General features: G+C 37.5%; 1 protein-coding gene across 1 annotated transcript in view; it reads left to right on the forward strand.

Moving 5' to 3' along the window:
• The window catches only part of map3k1 (mitogen-activated protein kinase kinase kinase 1, E3 ubiquitin protein ligase), a 60,184-nt gene that overhangs the window by 28,965 nt on the left and 6,704 nt on the right, over positions 1–24,515 (forward strand). The window contains 13 exon segments of the mRNA XM_051120890.1: positions 3,455–3,605; positions 5,436–5,648; positions 5,780–5,974; positions 8,032–8,148; positions 8,234–8,382; positions 8,724–8,845; positions 10,646–10,727; positions 13,511–13,703; positions 15,727–15,987; positions 19,013–19,134; positions 19,667–19,758; positions 20,223–20,415; positions 22,889–24,161. Coding sequence (XP_050976847.1) covers positions 3,455–3,605; positions 5,436–5,648; positions 5,780–5,974; positions 8,032–8,148; positions 8,234–8,382; positions 8,724–8,845; positions 10,646–10,727; positions 13,511–13,703; positions 15,727–15,987; positions 19,013–19,134; positions 19,667–19,758; positions 20,223–20,415; positions 22,889–24,161 — 3,163 coding nt within the window.

The raw sequence follows: 24,515 nt of genomic DNA on the forward strand, positions 1-24,515 counted from the left end.
TATTAACTAAAGAAATTACAAAAATGGCATGTAACAAACTTAGTATTTTATCTAGCCAACTGTTCAAGATAAAAGTGAAGAAGTAATAACAAACAAAGAAATGCACTGCAAAGAATATTACAAATTAACCCATTTGAACAAGGAGACAAATGTTTTGACAAATGTGAAACTTTTTCAGATATTTAACAGCAGCATCAAATAAACAGAAGAAGCTTTAAGTAATCATGAAAAATAATAATGTTATTATGAAAAGTACAAAAATAGCAATCTCCAAATTAGGGATTTCAATTTTTTTTAGGCTTTAATGAATTTGTTGCATTATAATGGTTGATTTTTACATGTCATTTTTAGGGCTGGGAAACACAAGGTGCTAATAATATCACTAAATGTGCTAAACTAAGACAAAATAAATGTGACATTTATTATGTGTTAAAATTGTTTATTTAAATTAATAGTTACAGTTCATTAGTGTTGCACAATATACCGGTACTAAAAAAGTATCGCGATTACCCTGCTTTTAAAAACAGTACGATACCGCATTTTGCTAGTACCGGTACTTTAAGAATGCATTGTAATAAGAGCCGTATTTCCTGAGAAAACACTGGGATGAATAGATTAACAGTACCCTAGGTTAATGCACTTAAATCAAAACGCGAACATGTGAACCTTAAGCTGTAAAATACTTAAGCTGTATGAATCCTGTGTGTTCTGTGTGTCTCTGTGTTGGCGCAGTTTTGTTTACTACACTCGGAAAACTATCGTCATGTCATATACAAACAGAAACCTAAAGATCTTCACAACAACCCGTCAAAATAAAAGTCTGGTTTAACTTGACAGTCAGAAATATATTACTTATTGTAATACTAGTAGTAGTACTAGTAGTAGTACTACTACAACTACTACAAATATTATTAAAACAATATTTAAGGAATATTTACCAGAAAATTCACACAGTAATACGCAGTATTTCTTAAAAAAAATAGCCTATAATAAATTAATTCTTTATCAAATCTAATTATCCTTTATAAATTCATCAGACATGCTTTTGATTTATTAAAATGTAATGAATCGATTACAATAGAATCCAGAAAATTAATGGAAAACTGAATTTGAGAAAAAGAATAAAACGTATTTCATAGGGCCTTAACTTAATTTTTATTCAATTTATAAAATAAATTGCGGTTAAATTGTGCAAGTTTCATGATTTCAATTCATTAGACATGCTTTTTGATAAATAATTTTTAATTATATAACCAATAAAATAGTCCTTTATTTCGTTTGTGTCTTTGTTGTCCTTTAGTTTGTTACTTGTATCTAGGTTCTTATTATTTATAACAAAGATAAAATAAAAAATGACTATGTCACGATATAAATTGTTGTTGTGAAATAAAATTACTATATCGTGAAATAAGATTTGGCTCCTTTTAGCTAACTTACCAATATAGCAAAGATCTCTGCACACCTGTAGGCTGGGTAGTTGCCTACCATAATCCTGTGTAGTAGCACTGGCATGTGATTATTATTTTTATTTTTATTTTTATTTTTATTTTTATTTTTTTAAAGGGGGGATGAAATGCTTTGTTTTTTTGTGAACTATGATTTCCATTTGGATCATCCATTATTCAATTACTTTTCCTGTTCATGTTTTTGTCATGGTATCGGTTCGGTAGTAGATATTTTAGGTATTAAAATAATTTTGACAACACTGCAGTTCATCATGTCCTTGTAATAAGTATATGTACATCTGTTTTCCTTTCATTTTTCTTAAGCGCTGTTTCGAAAAGCATAAGGCAGCATGTTTTTGTCGTTGTGTGAACTCTGACCAACTTGATGAAAATAAAAACACTCAGAGGAGCATCTCTGCGCTCTTCCTGCAGAGTACCATAATTATCTTTAACACATTGCTATTATTGTCCCGTTGGCTTGACATGCTGTTTTGAAACCACGGCTGGCCATATTTTAAAATGGCACGTCAAGTTAAAACAGCCCGTCCCTCTTCCTTTAAGACTAGCTGCCTAGTCAAGTGAAGACACAAGCAGGTGCTGTTATTTCTTCTTTTCCAGGGTCTTTATTTAATTTTCATTATTGGCACAATAAACCATACCATCAGTGTTGAGATTGTATCTTAATATGTGCAATAAAGAGTTGGTGTTCTGCTTTAGTAGGAAAAACTGCCAACATTACTTTTTGTCATTTTAGTATCATGCTTGAAGATTGATTTAGATTAATGTCAGGTAGTTGGATTAGCGCTGCAGTTTTTGAGAAAGTATTAAGAGGTGGTTGGTCAGCAGATAACGGTTCTGTAAAATAGTAGCTGTTTGTGCAGTCGTTTGAGACGTCACTGCACTTCCTCATTTGGTTTGACTGGGGGAGCACAGGAAGTCTGGCTTTCCTGTCCTAGGGTTGTTATTGTTATGCAGCGCTCACTGCTGCTTATTGAGGAAGCTCAAAGAGCCGATGGGACACCACTGATTCTGCTGCTCGTTAAAGATGGAAACCCTGCACAGCTGCCCACCTCACGCTCCTGATCCTGCCGCCACATGTGGACACACAGCGCCAAATGGGTGCTTAGACTCTCTCTTACTGTCTGTCTTTCTCAGTCCTGTTTTTCTTCTTTTTGTTTGGTGTCTCTCTATCTCAGTCTCTGTTAGGCGGTTTAGGGACTTTTTCACCATTCACTTTAATGATGTTTAATGAGACCCTCAGTTGTGATTTTGATCTTGTGTGAATTGTGTGACGGGTAAGTACTGTCAGAAAAAGATAATGCCTAAGAGTCATTTATTCATTGAGACTGCTGTGCATTTATCAATGCTTTTTTAAATCGCTTGTGTCGTTTCTCATTTATAAATCACTTTGGATAAAAGTTGCTGCTAAATGAAAAAATTCACTGCTGCAGGCAGCCATTGAAGCCAGTGTGTCGGTGGTTTGTCTTTTCATTTTAATTTAACTTTATTTTGATTGCTTTTGAATCTGCACAATGTACAATTTTTAATTATTGGCATTAGATAAAAGTCTGATATGGGACTTTCATGTTAATGTTTTGAAAAACGTCATTGTTGAGCGAAGACAGTAAACTAATGATGTCTAAATTATTAGAAATAATTAAAGTAGTTAGAATTAGAAATATAAAATTAAATAAAACCATTCAAACACCAACATATAGAAGTGAGGTAAGCAGTGTTATGCATTTTGCCACCGCCTCATCATTTAGTTTTTTTTTTTAATTTATTAAAATTGTAAAATTTGCTTTTCATTGTATATTTTTTTTTTTTTTTAAATCTGAGTTGAATTGTTAGATATCATCTTTATATTGGCCATTGGGTAACCCTGCTTGGCCACTAGTGCACGTCTGTGATATTTTCCGATTTGTAGGAAAATATCTGCGTAAATATGATTTAAAAAATAAGTTCACACACATGCTTATTGACTTTTTTTTTTCTCTCTCTCTTTGCAGTCGGGACATGGAGAACAAGGAGACTCTGCGCGGGCTGCAGAAGATGGAGGACCGGCCAGAGGAGCGTTTGATCCGAGAGAAGCTCAAAGCCACCTGTATGCCCACCTGGAAGAGCGAGTGGCTGGAGAGGCGGAGCAGGAGAGGGCCAATGGTACGGGACAGTTAAACATTGGTTATGCTTTAGTTCATTTTGCCTTCGTTACTAAGTTTGGTCTTTCTGCAACTGTGTGTCAAACACTTATTAAAGTTATAATAGTAACAATGTATAATAAGCTTTCATTTGGAAACTATATTAAGGCAGTGTGTCCACCAAAGCGTTTTTCCCTGCGGCTAGTGTATTTTTTAATTGTTCTCAATGGGAGCGTGCCAAACGCTAAGCATTCGGGCAGTGTTTTTTTTTATATAAAAGACTGTTCAACTTTGAGTAAAATGCTGCGCTCACTGTCACTTTCTAATCAGCTAACCAATCAGAGTGGAGGAAGGGACTAATACCGACCACCCTGCTTGACACGTCTGCCATATTACTGAAGCGTATATTTTATATCATAGCAACCAGAGCGTATCAACAGAAAAAAAACGATTTGCTCTCAAGCGCTCACAGCTGAGTGTTTTCAGCAGAGCGCCTGCCTTTTTTCAGCTGGCTAAAAACGCTTTGGTGGACACGCAGCCTAACTTCAACAGAACCTCTAGAGCATAACATCTTAATTTAATACTACTTTTAAAGGGATAGTTCACCCAAAATGAAAATTCTGTCATTAAAGGATTACTCCACTTTTAGAATAACAATTTTCTGATAACTTACTCACCCCGATGTCATCCAAGACATTCATGTCTTTCTTGAGTTCCAAAGAAAATTTTTGAGGAAAACATTCCAGGATTTTTCCCCATATAGTGGACTTCAATGGATTGAAGGATAAAAATGCAGATTTAATGCAGCTTCAAAAGGCTCAAAACAATCCCAGATGAGGAATAAATGTTTTATCTACCGAAACAATCGGTCATTTTCTTAAAAAAAAAAAAAAAAAAAAAAAGTATACATTTTTTAACTACAAGTTTTTCGACATACCCTAACTGTATTGAACCGGAGTGCACAGAGTACGCATCGCAGAGCTAGACAAGACGAGCATTTGAGGTTAAAAAGTTATAGAAATTGTCTTTTTTTTTTTTTTATTATTTATTTTATTTTATGTATTTATTTATTTTTAGAAAATAACCAATCGTTTCTCTAGAGAAGACCTTTATTCCTTGGTTGGGATTGTGTAGAGCTCTTTGAAGCTGCACTGAAACTGCATTTTTAACCTTCAATCCGTTGAGTACCATTGAAGTCCTCTATATGGAGAAAAATCCTGGAATGTTTTCCTTAAAAAAAAAACTTAATTTTTTTTGCGACTGAAGACATGGACAGAAGACAAATTAAGATATTTTTGATGAAATCCGAGAGTTTTCTGACCTTGCACAGACAGAATTTTCATTTTTGAGTGAACTGTACCTTTAACAAATAAATCACTGGATTAATTAAGTAGTTAGCTATTGTGAACTACTGTTAATGGATAAATCATTGAATCACAAGCCATGTTGCCAAAAATAGTTGAAAAATGTTTGGACTAAGGAACGGGAAGTAAGAACTTCTGAAGTGTAACGGCTCCTCCTGAGTTCAGCATGCCTTCCTTACATAACCATCAGAACAATCAGCTCTGTTGACAGATTTTCACACTGTCTGCCTCAACGCTCCACTGCAGTTTCACTGTAATTAGACTGTAATGTTTTCTCACTGGAAATAATCATTTACAGTAATACAAAACATTAACAGGACGGCTTTAAACTGACATCAATAACGGGGTGGTTATTGATCAGAAATCTCAATGTCCAGATATTGGCTGTTATGATGGAAAAAGACAAATGAAGGCACAGGAAACAGGATGGAAATGGCTTGTGTTTTTATGTGATTTTATGAGTGTTTCCTTATATCATTGTATCTCAGGTGGTGAAGCCCATTCCTCTGAGAGCTGATGGCACTGAAGCCGGAAGCGACAGTCACAGTTCATCTTCCTCTCAAAGCAGAGGTCATCGCAGCCCTTCACCTGGACCTTCCTCCTTCTCAGCCGCCTCTTCCTCCTCCTCATCGTCCTCCAATAAGACCACTGGGAAGCCTGATTCTCCTGGTCTGCGCAGACGGAGAGGATCCCCAGTGCCTGTGAGTTTGTCAAATTTGTTGTCATCTGGTGATACCCTTGACCCTCTTTTCAAGCATTTAGGTGGTCTTAAAAGGTCTCAAAATCTGTTTTGCTGTGGCGCTGATGTGTTGGTTTGAATGTGTGGTTACAGAGCGGCAGGGTGACGCCCCCTCGGAGAGCTCCCTCTCCTGATGGCTTTTCCCCGTATAGTCCAGAGGAGACCAACCGCAGGGTCAACAAGGTCATGAGAGCTCGCCTATACCTGCTGCAGCAGATAGGACCCAACTCATTCTTGATTGGCGGAGACAGTCCTGACAACAAATTCCGGGTGTTCATTGGTCCACAGGTACGGTACTGGCCTCTGCCATGCCAGTTGGAAAATAAATGTGATATTGATGAGGCTGAAATGACTTTATTATGTGAGAAGACACTCGTATAAAACTAGAAACAAAAATGTACAGATAATGTACTCAGCCCCCTTGTCATCCAAGATGTTCATGTCTTTCTTCAGTTGTAAAGAAATTGTTTTTTGAGGAAAACATTTCTGGATTTTTCTCCATTTAGTGAACTAAAGCCGAGGAAGAAGGGTTTTATCTAGCGAAAAGACCAGTTCATGACAGTTAGTGTATGTCAAAAAACTCCCATCTCATTTTCTCCCTCAACTTCAAAATCGTTCTACATCGCTTTTTTTTTATCTTTTTTTTTTTTTTTATTAAGGGTGTTTGATCTTCTTTCTGTGTTTGATGTTCACTTTGCAAAAACTGTGTCGGTACTTCTGCAGCGATGTAGGATGATTTTGAAATGATTTTTGAAGTTGAGGGAGAAAATACGATCTGAGTTTTTCAACGTACCCTAACTGTCTTGAGCCAGAATACACAGAGTTCAGGCAGAGCAAGACAAGACGAGTGCTTGAGGTTAAAAAGTATATAAATTGTAATATTAAATAACCGATCGTTTCGCTAGATAAGACCCTTCTTCCTCAGCTGGGATCGTTTACAACCGCATTTAAACTACATTTTGAAAGTTCAAACTCGGGGCACCATAGAAGTCCACTATATGGAGAAAAATCCTGAAATGCTATCCTCATAAAAAAAAAAATTTCTTTACAACTGAAGAAAGAAAGACATGAACATCTTGGATGACAAGGGGTTGATCTTAGAATCTTAGAAAAGCAGAAAGTCCTAAATGTATAAATATTATTATTTTCCTCAGTGTTGTGTTTTCCAGGTCAAATACCTCAACAACAAACATTAAGTCAAGATACATTTACTTGAGAATCAATAGTTTGAAGTTTTGTTTTCTTAAAAACTGAACAAAATTAAATTTGTTAATGCTTAAAACAAAAGTAAACACCTGTCAGTAGGGAATGAGGATTTGTTTTCCCTTTAAGATTGATGTTTGTGAGCCCATTGTTCTTTGTTTTAAACAAACTCGCTTCATTTTGATCTGTTTCTCAGAAAACAACTTTTCTTTTTGCTTAAAGTAAATGTATCTTGGTGTAAGAATTTTTAGACATTTGCACTGGAAAACGCAACCTTATTTGTTAATTTTTTGTAAAATTAATTCAAAAGTTCGAAGTTGTTTTTATCAAACTTTGAAGCATTGCTTATTGCACAAGACATTTACATTAAAGGAATAGGTGACCCAAAAATGAAAATTATATGTTTATCTGCTTATCCCCAGGGTGTCCAAGATGCAGGTGAATTTGTTTCTTCAATAGAACATAAACCAAGATTTTTAACTCAAACTGTTGCAATCTGTCAGTCATATAATGGCAGTCAATGGGATCCACAGCTTTGAGAGTCAAAAAAATATACACAGACGAAACCAAATTAAACCCTGCGGCTTGTGACGATACATTGAGGTCTTAAGACACAAAACAATCTGTCTGTCCAAGAAACTGAACAGTTTAAATTTCTTTTTTTGTTACCTCTGATCCACCTCAATGTCCAACTGTCCTGAGGGCGTTCACAACAGCCGTCACCTGATGCGTCAACAGATAGACATCAAAGTTTCATTTTTGGGTGAACTATCCCTTTAAGGGACAGTATTGACACATTGTGTTCCATTCATTTTATTCCTTAAATTTTCATTTTAATAAGGTCTTAACGTTTTAAATGTACTTTTGTGAAACCTACAGAAACCCTGTATGTATTCTAGTCTCATTATACATAAATACAATAGTGAAAAGATAGTTTGTCAACTGATTTCATATACAAACATCCTGATTCCTGTAAAACAATGGTATTCATAAAGAAAAATGTAAATAGAAATGCCACTGTTGTCATAAAACACTATTCAGTTTCCTCCATGTCTAATATATAATGTATACTTGTATACATAATTGTCACTAATATAATCTTTAGTTTTTCATCATAATGTGGTGTCTATTATGTTGAGCAGACGTGTAGCTGTGGCCGAGGGACGTTCTGCATCCACGTGCTCTTTGTCATGCTCCGAGTCTTCCAGCTGGAGCCGTCAGACCCTCTGCTGTGGCGCAAGACCCTCAAAAACTTTGAGGTGAGGTGACTGTAATACAGCCAAAACACAAGAAGCTCTGTGCCATTGCTAAAGCTCAGTGCACTGATGGTGTGATTTCATTCAGGTGGAGAGCTTGTTTCAGAAGTATCACAATCGGCGCAGCTCGCGCATCAAAGCTCCTTCACGCAGCACCATCCAGAAGTTTGTGTCTCGCATGTCCAACTCTCACACGTCATGTGCCTCTAGCGCCTCCCCTTCCAGCAATGAAAGCAGGTTTGTAAAGCTCGAGAGACCCTCTTATCTCATTGAACTTTCTGATGACATCAGATGAAATATTCCCCCATATACCTCACCGTCTGAGTGGGAAAGTTTCTGAACCCCCAAATAAAGTGTAGTTGTTGTACTGATGCATGTGTGATGCCATTTTTGAGTTCTGAAAGTTACAGTGTGTTTTTGTGGTACAGCTTCTCATCTCAAAAGTTCAAGAAAAAAAATGGATTCCTCATCATATGACCCCTTTGAAGAAAAGTATATTTAGACTCTGTTAAAGCCCATGTGTCTTAGTGATTTTTTTTTTAAAAAAGCTGTGCATGTGTGTTTCCTCCTGTGAGCAGTATGAAGGATGAGGAGGAGCAGATGTGCCCTATCTGTCTGTTGGACATGCTAGATGAGGAAAGTCTGACGGTGTGTGAAGAGGGCTGCAGAAACAAACTCCACCATCACTGCATGTCTATATGTAAGTAACAAGAAAAATCGGTGCTCGTATCCAAGATTATCTCAACTCATCTGGTATGATTTTTCAAATGGTCACAGAAACTAGTATTGACTGTCTACATCAGAGGAGGGAGAGCCTTTTTATCTTTCCAGACACTGGTAAATACAGCCCACATAAAGGATATGCAAAACACATTTTCTAGGGCTCCCCCATAATAGTCTACTAACCTTTAGGTGATGAGAAGAGGCTTGGTTGACCAACATTTTCATAGTTGCTTAGTCACAGGAAAAAAAAAGTCCACAAGAAGTCAAACAGTCCGTGATGGACAGATCGTTAACGGCTGGTCTATGTGGTAATATAGTACATCGGGCAAGACATCCAAATGCTCACCTCAAATATGGCTTTTCATCTGATCAATGTATGTAGTAGCAACTTTACATGGCTGCTCAATCTAGTGTTAACCTAGAAAAATGTCCTGTATTCAAGTGTGTGGAAGCTAGGGCTGTAGCTATCGATTATTTTAGTAATCAAGTATTCTAGTGATCATTCTATCGATTAATCGAGTAATCGGATAAGAAGTCATTTATCTTTATTAAACAGCAATACTAAATATACAAGAGAAAATAAGATGGACTTTTTAAAATAAACAACTAATTTGTTTCCTTTTTAGGAAAAGTAATATTTACTTTTTTATATTTACTATTTACTAATATTTACTAATATTTGCTGTTATGTAAGTGAGTCATTTAGTGAGTTAACGCGTGATTCATTCAAGAACGAAACACCGTCATGTTGCTCAAATACGCAAAACAGTGCTGTGGCTGTGTTTGGAATGGTTATTGTTGGTGAAATGTTGGCAGCCCTAACATTTTCAGAACCAAATAGTCTGTTTTAAGAGATTGTGAAACTTTAATTAAAAACTTAAAAAGGAGTGTTATTATATAAGTTTGAGCTCAGTTTCAGTTTGAACTGATTTTCTGAGCCTCCGTTACCTTTTTTTTTTTAAGGGAGGACCCTCCAGTCAATTTTCAACCAACAGTAAAGATGGTGTCAAAAATAAAGTTTCAGAAATGTTAAATGTTTGTTTCTTTTTCTATATGACACATCTCTTCATATGTTCTCCTGAAGACAGTAAAAAAAAAAAAAACTGCAATTATGCTTGTTTATACAGATGATTAAACAAAATGCCACAGTAATGATTCAGATGGAATTCAAAAATTGTTCCTGTGTGAATACACACTCGAATTACCAAAAGTAGCTAACAGCTATTTAAAGCTGTATTCAAACCTGACTAGTTTTCTAAGTGACAGTTACATTTCTCAATTACAATTACAATTCTCTCTGATTCTGTCTAGATATTAAAAGGTGCTGCATGCGTGCAAATGGTAGATCAGGTTTATCAAAAATCAGCATTATCAGCAATCACAGACATTCACACTCGATAGGATTAGATTTCTTAAAGTGCCATTTAAAAACTAGGTAATGTGCTATGGAATTTTTACAAAGGCTGTGTGAGAGGAAAAAAACAGACTTGGCAGAATCAGACAGGATTAAAATCACCAAATACGTCTGGTAAAACAAATTACTCTAACCTCAGAGAAAACTAGTCCCACTCTAATAAACCTTAATGTGGTAAATAGTCTAGATATTGCTGTCATAATCCTCACAAAAGACTGATTACATGTAAAACCAAGAGCATTGCTCACAGAAGATGATTTGAAGTCTGACTAGTTGTTTGTTGAATGGTCATCCTTGACTCCCCTGAGAGCCCATCATGTGATGAGTTTTGTGAGCATCTCTTGTATCCTGTTTGTTTTTCAGGGGCCGAGGAGTGCCGGAGAAATCACGACCCGTTAATCTGCCCTCTGTGTAGAGCCAAGTGGAAGTCTCATGATTTTTACAGGTAAGGATGTAGAAATATGGAGAATTTAGCAGATTGTGTTTACATTCTTTTACTTTTAGAAGCTGAAAGCTGTAGTTACAAATGTTTTATGAGCATTCATTTCCTCAGGGTACTTCGGGAATATTTTTGCGTTTAAGACAGTGTGCAATAGACTAGCAGACTCATTAGAAAAAAGTCGTACATAAACCCAAGCAGGCAGGATGCTAATTGGACACAAGCCCAAACACAGACGGAGTTTAAAAAGGCTGCCATCATCAAGTCTAACCTGTCAGAGCGGCAGACAGAAACTAATGAAGCTGGCAACACACAGCGCAAACCCAGTGCTGATGCTTCATTCAGGACATGTGCCTTTGGGACTTGTCCTGTTTGTATTTACTCTAAGATGTGAGACTGAGAGGAGGCCATGTAGAGGTCAGGATAGTCAGCATCACAGAGTCTGGTATCGACTCCTCTCTGGTGGTTAGGTGAGCGAGACAGGCCGGCACCAGCCATGTTTGTGTGTCTGCCCGGGAGTGACATGCTAGCGGCTAGCCATTTTTTGGTGTTTTCCAACTTCCCGCAAACCATACAGAGATAGGCCCCACACACAGTGACGCCCGAAACCATATCTTGATGTTGCTTCTTTAGGAAGCGGCAATTATTATAATTTCATGAAGTAAATCCCCTTCATTTGTCATGATGCTGTGCATCATGGTCTTACCATCTCAGGTTGCAAGAGCACAAACCACGGGTTTGGTTTGTTGCCTTTTGTGTTATGAGACACTATGGTGGCCATTAGTGTAAATTGTCTTTTACAGTTACCGTTTCATTGCAAAAATATGTTAATAATGCACCATGTAGCTGCTTGTTTGTAATACTTTGACCCGTATTTCAATACCTGGGGGCTGTTTCATAAAACAAGTTTATGAAATAAGCCAGGCTTATTTGAGTTAGTCTGACTTGTTGCCACTTGATTTTGTTTCAGAAAGCAAATTTACCATTGCTCAAGCTTAGTCACTCTGGCAACTTATGCTGAGAAACTATTTTGGTCTGGCGCAGGCTAACTGTTAGGCTAAGCTGAGTTGTTCTAACACGGACCAATAGGAACACACTGATATTACCACTGACTTATACAATTCGTTCAGTCCAGAAATTGTCCAAAAATTAAAGTATACAGGAAATGCAACTTATATAAATCAAATAAATAAAAATATAGGCTATGACCGAATGCATTTAATGTATTGTGCCCAAAATTTTATGACTTTTTAAACAATATATGAAGATATTTTAACATACATTTGCTACTTGCAGATTCAGCAGCAGTTTCTAGACATGCAGCCTTTCTTTCTGGTTTTATCACAGCTGTACCTTTATTAGTAGGCCATTAAAACATTACAATCTAAAATTGCTTTTTAAAGCATTGAACACTAAATTAAAAAGCTAAATTCACTTGAATTAAAAATAGCAAAAATAGAAAACAGACTACATTATAACTGGTACACATTAACTCATTTAAGTTAGTAATTAAGGCTGTTTTAGGCTGTTTTACATTTGATTTACAGTTACTGCTTATCTAATACACTAATATCTAGGATTAAAATTCGACATGTCACATTTAATGTCCAACAATAAATATTTTAGCAAAATGTATATTTTACTCAAAATTATTGTGCTATTATTCTATTGCGTTACGTCTGTTTAGCGCGCAGCAGCGCTCATTTACTCGCCCACTCCTGACAGCAAAATGGATTTATTTGCATGACTTTCTAACATTTACAAGAATATAACTGCCTGTTATGCACTTGGGAAAACACAATGTCTCAAATGCATTAAAAAAACACAAATATATCCGTTGTTTGCCATGGTGAATCAGTTTGATCATGATCAACATTAAGGTCTGTCATTATCTTGACTCACTGAGCCTGGATCAAATTAGTGAGATTGCGTGAACTTAAATTGTCATTTATGAAACCGCTTTAGTCTCGATTGATTTGTTAGGTTTTTTCAAGTCAGGTTTTGGACTTGAATCCCTGCTTTTCTTAATGTCTTATGAAACAGCCCCCTGAAGCTCCAAATCCTGTTGGTTTATCCTGTTTTTCGAAACAAATACAACAGTGATTAAAGTACTGTTACTAATGCTCCATGTGCGGTAGCTACTATTTGTTCTTTCAAAAAATTAAAGTTGTGTATAATGATAAAATTTAGTTCATGCATTTAGCAGATGCTTTCATCTAAAACGACTCACAAAACCAGTCTTAAGTAGCACAATTATATTAGTAGCAATAGCCAACAAAACATTGAATAGGTCAAAATGATAAATTTTTCTTTTATGCAAAAGATCATTTTCCATGAAGATATTTTGTAAATTTACTACCGCAAATACATAAATTAGCTTTTGATTAGTAATATGCATAGCTAAGAACTTAATTTGAACAACTTTAAAGGCACTTTTCTCAATATTTATATCTCAGCCAAGTATTGTCCCTTACCAACCATACATCAGTGGAAAGCTTATTCATTCAGCTTTCAGGTGATCAGTTCCATAAAATTGACCCTTATGAATGGTTTTATGGTCCAGGGTCACAAATACTACAGTTTGCCAGCAGACCAACTGAAAAAGTTGGAATAAAAATTTGCTGCTAATAAGAAACATGACAGTCAAACATGGAATCATGATACTGTAAAATTCTGCATTTAATTGCATTTAAAACATACTGGTTTCAAACTTTTGAACAGTAGTGTACAGTGTATGTTGCTTAGACAAATAGCCTTTTGACTGTTTCTCTGTGTATTTGTGGGTGTAGTTATGAAGCACCATCTACAGTGGAAAGCACAACAAACCGCTCCCAGAGTCAAACAACTGGTTCTTCTTCAACGTCTTCATCTCATCACACTGAGAGCTCGAGAACGGGCCAGGAGGGCAACTTCTCTCTCCCACAATATGGAGTTCAGCACATTCCACAGACGTACTCAGAGCTCGCCGAACCCTGGATCAAGGTGCGCTCAATCTGCGAAGCATACACAAATATAAAGATGCAAGATCATGCATACGGTCTATAGACAAAAATGCATTAAAATGACCACTCATAAACACAAACACAACAGTCTTTTGACACATTCTTTAAGAGTGTTATATAACACTTGCGTGTAGGTGATCACACCCTTAGTCAATTACTGCAGCAAACATTTCACACCATTGTGAAAGAATTCTGATGACATTTACTTGAATGTTTTTTGGATCAATGTATTGCTGCATGACCCTACGGTGCATTAGCTGCAGTTCAGAGCAGAATTTACTGTTTTCATCAGCAAAACCATCACACTAGGTAGGCCTGAAGGTCTTTGGATACTTTGGATAATTTTGTACCTTGGATTTTAGCTAGGCGATCACCCTTTGGATGATTAGCAACTATTCCAAACTCTTCATTTGGATAAAGTTGCTCTGATTGTGGTTTGCTGGAGCCAAAGAGCCTTTAGAAATGTCTTTGTAGCATTCTTCAGACTGATAAACTTCTATTTTTATTACAAAGGCATCAGAAGACCTTCTTTTCCTTTCTTTTTGTCACAATGCGCTGTGGGCTAAAGTGATAGTCCAGCAAAAAAAAATGAAAATTCTGCTATTTACACACCCTCATGTTGTTTTTATGTAAACATGTATGCCTTTCTTTTTTTCTGTGGAACGAAGATATTTTGAAGAATACGGGTAACCAAATAGTTTCAGTTCCCACTGACTTCCATTGTATGATCATAAAAAAATAATGTATGTCAGCTGGAACTGAAACTGTTTGGTCACCAGCATTCTTCAAAACATCTTTTGTGTTCCACAGAAGCAAGTCAGTCCTACAGGTTTCAAAAAACATTATGATGAATAAATGATGACGGTTTTCAGTTTGGATGAATGTACCTTTAAAAACAGGCAGAACAGGATCGATTTATGTGTTGGCCATTGATCTCATAAAAATAAAACTCACTACTTTTTAGATTATCTCACATGAACTGACAGGCTTGATTCATGTTTTTCATCTAAATTCTTGTTACTGTAATTTAAAAAAAGAAAAACATGTATGTCTGTGTGTGTGTATATGTATGTATGTGTGTGTGTGTGTGTATATATATATATATATATATATATATATATATATATACATATATATATATATACATATACATATACATATACATATACATATATACATATATATACATATATATACATATATATACATATATATACATATATATATACATACATACATACATACATACATACTAATATATATATATATTTAGTTTTTATTTTACTTTGAACTTTTTATGAAATATGCTTATAGGGCTCGTTTTGCACTTGTGCTCCTAACTTAAATTTTAGGTCAAAATTTTAGGAGCACCTTCTAATCAATCAAAAAATCTGATCAAAAATTAGCCTTCACATTATGAGGTTATATTTGACTTCTTAAAGTGATTTACAGGGGAATTTTGTTTTTACCTTTCTTTTATGTTAATATTTTTTTAAATTATTTTTTAAGCTTTTTTAAAATTTCTTATTAAAACAACAGAATAAGAATAAGTAGAATAAGATACCTATCAAATGAAATCAGTATTAACAAAGCTAATTGTAATTAAACACAAAAGTGGCTTATAGGTGTATTTTTGTGTTTAATGATGCTCAGATGCTTCATGTTGAGATTAATTTTTTAAATATAACATTTTGAATACAGAAATATTAAATGATTTAAATAACTGAAAAGATCAGGTAATAGTGTTATAGTGAAACAAAGTCACTTAATGTTAGCTTCTTGTTTATTTAACTGTCGTTAAATAAACTGATTAAGTCAATATCTATAGCTATCATTAAAAACTGTCACTCATTTTAGTTCATTGCAATTTCACAAAGTTCCATTATAATCACCAAAGCTCTCTATACTGCACTATCAATCTCTTATTTACACTCTCTCTACACTTAATGTGAACTGTCATGCTGATTTTTCCTGTGGTTTTGTGTGTTCGTGCTCTCTCTCAGGTGTTTGGTTTGGAGCTGGTCGGCTGTCTCTTTTCCCGAAACTGGAACATCAGAGAAATGGCTCTTCGGCGGCTGTCACATGACGTGAGCGGCGCCCTCTTGTTGGCCAACGGCGAGCATTCATTGGCCGGAGCGAGTGCAGGGGCGGGGCTAGGAACGGCTGCAGAGGAGGTGTCCGGAGACGTGGTGGTGGAGTCCTGCTGTAGCGTGCTCTCCATGGTCTGCGCTGACCCCGTCTACAAAGTCTACGTGGCAGCACTGGTGAGATGCTACACCTCTGTGTTCATGACACTGCCACAGTATCTGACGGGGTTTTTGCATGTCTTAATTCACCCTTCTCCAAATAAAGGCCTTAAACCATCTTAAATGAGAGGAGAAAGACTTAAAGTAATGGCATTAAAAATTAAATATGCCAAAAATGAGTTTTTCAATGTTGTTGAACTTGATTCTAATCTAAACAACCAAGATGCATATACTTGAGATGCAAATGTAAAACAGCTTAACAAGTGTGATTATGCTTGAAACAAACATTTTCTGCTCCTTAGACATCAGTAATACTGTCAGTAGTGCATTGCCTGTTAGACAGGACAATGCATGCTTGTCTCTTTTTATTATTCAAATACTCCAGTCTTTATGATGTCCAAGTGTCGTGCCTGCTAAATTGTGAAGCGCTGTCACATGTGAACTTGCTTGACCAGTGTTTCACATGCTTGACCACTGCTGTGATCATGTGAACACTTCAGTCACATGAGGTGCTTACAGCGTGATGCTTCTGTTATGATCAGAGAGATTGCACAGTGCTGGGAAGGAAATTGCATAATCCTGTGCCAACTCTTCACCAAGTGCTCCTACAGTCACCAGAGCACGTTAAAGTAGATTAGAATTAAAAAAAACTGTTTGAATTGCACAGTGAATCTCATTTACACTGTGTTTACGGTTTGTCATTTCAGCATGCAAGTGCTTGCACCATGCAGTAAACAAACACTGGCATGTTGAGCACTATTGAGTGGATTATAAAAACTTAAATGGCTCTGATTGGGCATTTTGATCAAGAGATCAGCAGATGCTTCAAAAGCACACTGTTAAAAAAAAAAAAAACATAGATGTTTTTTTACTGAGTGCACACAGAAATACTCACTTTGATGCTGTCATACTCATAAGATGAAAATGGCTTACAGTATTTAGAAAGCTAAACTTAAAACGTTATCATTACCAACCCTACTCCAATCTACTCTTCAGTCAATAAAAATGACACAAATCCCAAGAAATAAAACAGAAATCAGGCCCTTAATACTTTTCACTTCTGCCAAAGAGTTAATTTTGGTTCTGGCTGATATCCATTTATTTCTGCTAGATATAAAAGCGGTCTAGATAAGTTTTTTTCTTCTTGTCAACTTTGATCTGAGGTTATCTAAACCGTTCTAAACCGTTCTAAAGTGCAACAAACCACGCTGGCCAGTTTTAAAGTTCACTTTAAAACCAGGAAGTCTGGAAGCAGCAGGGATCCTCAGACTGAAGCTGGAAAAGAAAGGTTTCTTTTTCTCTTTGTCTCTTAACCTATTTCTCTTCCTTTAACACAAAAAAAAACAATAGCTCTTGCTGCTTGGACTTCTGGGATGGTGTCTTTCCCTCGGGCTCTGTGCTCCAGTGAGCCGCCTTAATGAAAACAAGAAGCGTTTTGTCCTTTCGGGGCTTTCCAGCATTTTTCCTATATTCCTCGAACACGCACCAGAAAGAGGGCCATGTCTGTGAACTAAAAATACCACAGACAAAACTTTCAGGATGTTACCTTGCGTTAGACCGCTCTGTAAACACTGCAGCGTAGTGAAGTGTGTTTTCTAGCAGTTTGTCTGATCTGAACGTGGCGAGTTTAAATGTCATAATGCTTCGCTATTTATTCTTGACTTGGAGTTATTTTTTGCAGGGAGAGTAGGATTATTTGAGCCAGGATTTTGGGCTTTAGTGTTGTGTGTGTGTGTGTGTGTGTGTGTGTGTGTGTGTGTGTGTGTAGGCGGTAGAATGTGGAGGGGAGTGTATGGTGGGTTAATCAATGTTGGGCAGCGCTCCAGTGTGATGTGCTATCAGTCACCACTCCCAGCTCTCTCTGGGAGTCAGGGTCAGGGTGAACCCTTTCTCACACACTCACTGTACTGCACTGTTAGTGTATGTGGAGTCCAGTACTTCTAGACTGGAGGATCACAGACTTGTTCTGACCGCAGCGTTAATGCAAATAATAAAATACAACTAAATATATATTGTGTGTGTGTGTGTGTGTGTGTGTGTGTGTGTGTGTATATGCTAGCAAAATAAAAAGGCTCATCAACTTTTAAAATACTTGTGTACCATTTCTTTTCATTACTGACATCAAAGGCTGTGTATTCAATCTGAATGGGTCACTTTGTATGAGCTAGGCAAGTTAGCCAGGCAAAATTTGTGAAACGTAAAAAATAAATACTCTAGACTCCAAAAAGGAAAAAGAAAATTTTGGAGTTTTGAAAACAAAACAAAAAAAAGTTTTAGTATTTTGTCAATAAATTTGGTCATGTTGAATGTAGGGCTGCACGATTTAGGGGTAAAATATATTGCATTTAATTGTCATTCATTAAATTCTTACTTTTTTTTTTTTTTTTTTTTTTTTTTTTTTTTGGTAGAGCGGCACAATTTGTAAATTGTTTTATTTATACAAAATTAAAACTGTCAATGTGACTACTATAATGAATTAATTATATAAAAATTAGTGCTGTTAAATTATTAATCGCATCCAAAATAAAACTTTCAGTTTCCGTTAATATATGTGTACTATACATAGTATACATATATTATGTAAGCAAAAAGTTTTGTTTTAGATGTGATTAATCATTTGACAGCACTAATAATATATATATATATATATATATATATATATATATATATATATATATATATATATATATATATATATATATATATACATTTAATAATTGTTTCTGCTGCTAAACACGTATAATAAGATAATGACTATTGTAATATTTCACTGTAATATAAATGAGTTGTTAAAATTACAACTGTAGCACCTGTTAAATTACAACATTAATATTTATTGCTGTCTTAATTTCTAGGTTTTATTTTGGTGTAAAACCCTTAAAGCTTAAAGCTTTGTTGACAACAGCTAATTTTGAAGTGCTAATCGTGCAGCTCTCTTTGGGTCCGCAGGCAAAACCAGAGAATCCACAACACAAGCCACAGTCCTGAATATGGCAACATTGTTTATGTGTAGATCTGTATTAAGAATTGATCTTTGTTTCAGAAAACCCTGCGAGCGATGCTGGTCTACACCCCCTGTCACTCTGTGTCAGAGCGGAGTCGATTACAGCAGCTGCTGCGGCCCGTAGTGGAAACCATCCTGGTCAAGTGTGCAGACGCTAACAGGTACTCGCTTCAGAAACTCTCTGATTCGGCCTGTTCTTAATGCACAGTAAAAAAATTAAAATTTGACCCAGTTTGAACATAGATGATCTGGTATACGTCAAATCATATCTCAGGCTGTCATTTAGGCTCTGAAGTTAACAGAATATCGCCACCTAGTGGCCAGGAACTGTAACAAACAGATAAAAAATAAGAGTTTTTAGTATGAAATCAAAATTGACACCACTATACCTTCCTGGCCTTATTGTAAATGACTTAAGGGTGCATGTTTCTCTAAATGATTGTTTTTATAATCTTACATTGTTGTTTGCTCTGCCACAAACAATTTTTTTTTGTGGGCATCACCACAACCTAATATTTTTCAATTCTGCTTTTCATTATCCAGTCAGTACTTGATGTATGAGCAAGTATTTTTTTAATATTAATTTTGTTGAAAAACATCACCCTATATATCAGTTAAAATACCTCACATTGTCTTGACTTCAAATGCTTTTTTGGACTGAGTTAGCTGAGTGTTTTTCTTTTTTGCTCATAGTCGCACCAGTCAGCTGTCCGTCTCCACTCTGCTGGAGTTGTGCAAAGGGCAGATGGGGGAACTCGCTGTGGGAAGAGAAATCCTCAAAGCAGGTACAAATCAAAGCTGTGACAGCTGAGTGTTTAAGTGTCATATGCGCCACACTTTTTTTTTTTTTTTTTTTAGTTTGGTGTTAACACAACAATCACAGTATATTACAAGCACATTATATAAAATATTACAGAAGTATTCAAATTGGGACATACCTATACATGAGAAACTGGAAGCTTACATTTATTCACTGATAAACTAACCCTCTGTCAAAGCTCTTAAAATCTCACTTGTGCATGTGCATATTCAAAGTTGGCATGCCAAGACCTGTCACAGACATGTTTCTTAGCAAGTATAGCAAGTATATCTCACATAAAGCTTTTACACAGGCTCTCTATAAAAATAGTAGCTGAAAATATAGGTTTGGTATGAGTAAATGACAGAACTGTTTCTTTTTGCAGACATTCTCTCTGCAATATTTGTTTGCTTTTCAATAAAGTTGTTCTCATCTCTGATTTTCTATCAGGCTCTATTGGTATTGGTGGAGTTGACTATGTCCTGAACTGTATCTTGGGCTCTAAAACGGAGGCCAATAACTGGCAAGCACTGCTGGGTCGACTGTGTCTGATCGACAGGCTCTTACTGGAGTTTCCTGCTGAATTCTACCCTCACATTGTGTCAGGTGGAGACTGCAACCAGACCCAAAACATTGTGGAGAGGTAAGAAACACATTGTAATCTTCCTTCGATTCTGTTCTTCATAAAATGTTCTGATAAAAATTTCATTGAGCATAAAATGGAAATAAAATTTGTACAGTTAAAAAAAAAATGCAGGCAAGAATATGTACCAGGATAGTAGATTTACCCCTTATCTCGCAAAGCCAAACCTTTCAGACTGACGGCCAAAGGTCTTCACTGTCATTGGCCAAAGGCTGCCCTAGAGGCAGATCACGGCCAAGCACAGTTGTTTTGTTCAGCATCATCTTTAGGGGTGTAAAAATGTAAAGTCAGACTGGTGGGAAACCAATAAATCATTAATTCAAGAACGCCGTCTTCAGTCGTCAAGAGTCTGTGCAGTGAATTTCACATACTTCTGAAAGCGATTTTAGTTGGTCCTAAAAACGCTCTTTAGTAAACACAACAGCTTTCTTGTTCCATGAGTGGGTCTGGCAGTATGTCAGCTTTGTTTTCATATGTGTTAAAGAAAGTAACACAGTCTCCTAGAAATCCTGTAGGGTTTAACCATCAAATGACAGCCTTCAAAACTCCCAAAGAGTTTCCCGTTTTGTGTGCCTTAAGGCCAGGACACACCAAGCCGACTTCAAAGAACTAGTGGCGACAAAAGCTGACTGTGTTGTCACCTCGCGTCAGCAGCGTCTGGACCAAAAAGCTGCACTTGAGCACACCGCACAGACTGCACCATACAGCCGACTGCAAACTTACATGTGCATTCTGCGCCTGCGTGAGAACAATTAGCTGTCTATATCCAGAGCTATCAATAGTTAATATTCATAATTCAACAGGGGGAACCGAAATAGGGATATACAAGATATACACAGATATACGATACATAAACAAAGCAGTGCTTGCTTACCATTTGAGTATCAGTTATGTTGATAACTTTCTTTATTTTAAGCGCCTCATGTTATGAAAATATTCACATAGTGACATCATTTACTTACTTGTTATCATCACTTTTACTTTAATTTTCTGGCTCTGACCCGTTTGCTAAACTGAGCATCTAGTCAGAGTTCCCACTCTCGCTGATGACCGAGGGAGCCCTGAGGCCAAATCAACATGTTAAATCAGGCAAACTCCCACCGACGAGAGCCAATGTGTTGAACACACCGAACAAACTAGCCTGACAGACGCTGGCCAACGGCCTAACGTTGACCGACAGTCAACTTGGTGTGTCCAGGACTTTATGCATCAGATGTTCAGCCAACAGTCTGTGGTTGAGACTATTTTATCCCAAGATAATTTCTTTCATATGTAAGCAAAATGGACTTTATATCTGTAATTCTGAAGTCAAATAGAATCAAGAACTTAAATCGAATCAGGAAATCTGTAGCGATACCATTTACTCAATAGAAGCTTGCTAGATTGATATGTTTTCTTTTTATTTTGTATTTGGCAGGGTTAAAAGCTAAACATAGTACTCAACTCAGTATTCAATTTTTGATAATTAAAAGGGTGCTATTATGCTTTTTCACTTTTTGAACTTTAGTCAGTGTGTGGTGTGTATCTTTGGGCATAAAAAAAGATCTACAAGTCTCAAAGTCCACTCCAAAGGGAGATATTTTGTTTTAAAAAAATCTCTTACACGCCGCAGACGTGTGCAGTGTGTGGTAAGAGATTTATTCATCATACAGTGTAGTTAGCTTCACTTATAACGTGAGTGTTTTTAAAAATGCATAAACTTGCACTAGAATAGGCCAGGCTATTCAGTGATGATGTTCTTTGATAATGTTAATGTTAGGCTGCTTAGTCTTTTGCTGGAGCTGGTTTCAGGCAATGAAACTAAATATGTAAAATAATTAAATAAATTAGCACCGTAATATCATGTAACTGATCTCGCAGGCTGACAAAAGGACTCAACACGTATTATTTACTCACCCTCTCTGCATCCTAGGTGTATATGACTTCCTTTTTTCAGACGAATGCAGTCGGAGTCTAATAAAGTCTAATAAAGTGCATCCATCCATAATAAAAAGCGCCTCACACAGCGGTCTCCTGTAGCGAATCGATGCGTTTTTGTAAGAAAAATATCTATATGTAGAACATAAGATTCACTATTAATCTAACTTGCGCTAACTGCTTTTTCAAGGGGCGTGTCAGTACTGAAACACCGTCTAAGCTGTTCACCAGTCGCAATGCAGTGGGACAGCTAACCAATCAGAACACATTTCCTTTTTTCGGAAGGTGGGCCTTCATTAAACCCGGAACTAATCGAGCTATTTGTGCCAGGCTGGGAGAAATCTGTTGTAATAATGTAAATTATGTGAAAAATAATGTGTTTTTCGAACCACCAAGCATGAGAGCATTTTCCAGTACACCCTCAAAAATCTTTGAAAAAGAGCATAATAGGACCCCTTTAAAACAAATTTAAAATGTAAAGGGAAACTAGTTTTGCACCCGCTTTGTGCAAAGTGCTTTATTGTTTTGTTTTACTACATTTGTTTTGTGTTTGTAGGTACCAGAAGCTGCTGCCTCTTCTAAGTTTCGCACTGCAGTCCATTGATAACTCTCACTCCATGGTGGGTAAACTCTCTCGTCGCGTCTTCCTGAGCGCTGCCCGTATGGTAGCGCGTGTGCCTCATGTCTTCGTTAAGCTCCTGGACATGCTCAACGTCACCAGTTCCACTCATTACGCCCGCATGCGTCGCCGTCTTCTGGCCATCGCTGAGGAGATGGACATCCTGGACGCCATCCACCTGGGACTAGACGACCTCCAAACCGGGCACAGTTCGCACTCCAGTGCTTTCCTCGAACCCTCAGCCCCCCATAACTCCCCATGCACGACTGAAAGAAACTCTCCCACCCATGATCTACAGCAGGCCACCACCAAGGTGGTGCTTTCAGGTCAAGCCAGTTCAGCTCCTGTGGACGATATAACAGAGAGACTCTCAAACGTCGTCACGAGCCCTTCAGAGTTTCCAAAGCCCCCCGTTCAGGCCCGAAACAGACCCGCGAGTCAGTGTTTGAACTCCCCGTCTTCCAGTCATCCCCCGAGCCTTCCTTCTCTGTCCATGGCTAACGCCTCAGCCTTCCCTCCAGAAAACCCCAAAGCCCTGCCACAGAGTTTTATGCCTAACAAACTCACCCAGTCCTCACTGAGTGCCCAGCGCAAGCTGCCACTGCAGAAGGGTTTAAGCGGAGGCGTCTGTAGCGGCGTTAAGGAGCTGGAGAAGCTGCCTTCGCCTGTGTTTACCCAAGCTCGGCCGCTGCCCTTGAATCAGATCCACTGGCCCAGACCCTCTCGGCCCTCTCCCGCTGCCTCATCTGACGGAGCTAAAGCTTTAACCCCAGCGACAAAGAGCAATATGAAACTGGACCTTCAGGAGGTCAGGTCCAGAGACAACGTGGGCTGCAGCGGCGGATCTGCTCTCATTCCCAGCGAGGATTCGGTCTTCACCCCAGTGGAGGAGAAATTCCACGGGCTGGACGCCTCGGTTGATCTCAGCTCCAGCATGGAGGACCTGTTGGAAGCCTCCATACCTGCGGCAGACAGCACGGTCACCTTCCAGTCCGAAGTGGCAGTGCTGTCTCCGGAGCAGGCGAACACGAACGACGACACGTACAGCGAGGACGTGACCCAGAACCAGAAGTGCAAGGAGAAGATGGAAGCTGAGGAAGAGGAGGCGCTGGCTGTGGTCATGGCGATGTCAGAGTCGCAAGATGCCCTGCCCGTCATCCCGCAGTTACAGGTGGAAAAAGGAGAGGACGTGATCATTATTCAGGTGGATGTAAGTGCATGTCTAATATGATAGTAAACTTTGCCCAAAAATGGGGCTTTGTCATTTGTACGCAGTCAGAAAAAAGTGCAAAAACTGTACATTTTGGGGCCCAACAGTTTGTCACTGGATCAATGCCCTTAAAAGTACAGTTTTGTATCTTATCTAGTGTTAAAGGGTCATGAAAACCCCCTGTTTCAGCACTAGTTAGTTCTCACCACAGTGTTAAAAAAAATGCTGCAAAAGTGGGTGTGGTGCACTGCGGAGGGGGAAAAGGGGAGGGAGTCAACTTCGGGTACAGACAGTTCAGATAGTTTCATTTCGCTCCAATTGAGTTAACAACACACATAAATGCACAGCCATTTG

This window comes from Labeo rohita, chromosome 10 (genome assembly GCF_022985175.1).
Source record: "Labeo rohita strain BAU-BD-2019 chromosome 10, IGBB_LRoh.1.0, whole genome shotgun sequence".
Taxonomy (NCBI): Eukaryota; Metazoa; Chordata; class Actinopteri; order Cypriniformes; family Cyprinidae; genus Labeo; species Labeo rohita.